This window comes from Sinocyclocheilus grahami, unplaced genomic scaffold (genome assembly GCF_001515645.1).
Source record: "Sinocyclocheilus grahami isolate Dianchi unplaced genomic scaffold, SAMN03320097.WGS_v1.1 scaffold1070.1, whole genome shotgun sequence".
Lineage (NCBI taxonomy): Eukaryota > Metazoa > Chordata > Actinopteri > Cypriniformes > Cyprinidae > Sinocyclocheilus > Sinocyclocheilus grahami.
Window position 1 is genome coordinate 580,176 of NW_015506249.1, and position 782 is coordinate 580,957.

Below are 782 nucleotides of genomic sequence, written 5' to 3' on the forward strand. Positions count from 1 at the left end.
ATATTATTCATTTTGAATTACAGACTGTTTAGTGATTTAATAGTCTTCATCTTCTGTTTGTTCCACAGGTGTGTTTGGTGATTCAGATGCAGTGAAGTCAGTGTCAGTGATGGAGGGAGACTCAGTCACTCTAAACTCTGATCTTACTGAAATACAGATAGATGATGAGATCGAGTGGAGGTTTGGACCAAACAATTTGCTCATAGTTAAACTCATTAGAGTGTCCAGTAGGATCTTTACATATGGTGTTTTTACTGGGAGATTCAGAAACGGATTAAAGCTGGATCATCAGACTGGATCTCTGACGATCACAAACATCAGAACCACAGACTCTGGACTTTATGAAGTGACCACTGGAAGAAACAGAGAGATCAGATACAGATTTCATGTTACTGTCTCCGGTGAGTCACAATTACACAATACTAATAGTAGTAGTTTTCTAAAATATTTTACACTAATAATTATTTAATAAGTTTCTAAAACAAACAAACCACTTACTCTTAAGATCATTTTCTGTTCACATTGTTGTTTTTAATTAGTCATTTAGTTGGTCATTTTTGTATGACTTTCTCCTCTCTGACAGTGTAATCTTGTTAAATTTGTTTATTGAGCTGATTTCTGTCTTTTGTTGTAGATCAGACTGACACAGACTGATCAGAATGACTGTCTCTTTTTAGCTGCTACAACAACAGATTTATATCCCAGAATACTAATTTTCTGATTGTTTCTGAATGATGTTCAGGTCCAATGCATTATCAATTCTCATGATGAATTTGCAGCAA

At 34.7% G+C, this 782-nt stretch overlaps 1 protein-coding gene across 1 annotated transcript in view; it reads left to right on the plus strand.

Annotated features, from left to right (window-relative positions):
- LOC107566343 (uncharacterized) overlaps nt 1-782 on the plus strand; it is a 15,733-nt gene that overhangs the window by 2,710 nt on the left and 12,241 nt on the right. Inside the window, exon 3 of the mRNA XM_016251762.1 lies at nt 93-180. Within this exon, the coding sequence (XP_016107248.1) occupies nt 93-180 (88 nt within the window). The remainder of the gene's footprint in view (nt 1-92; nt 181-782) is intronic.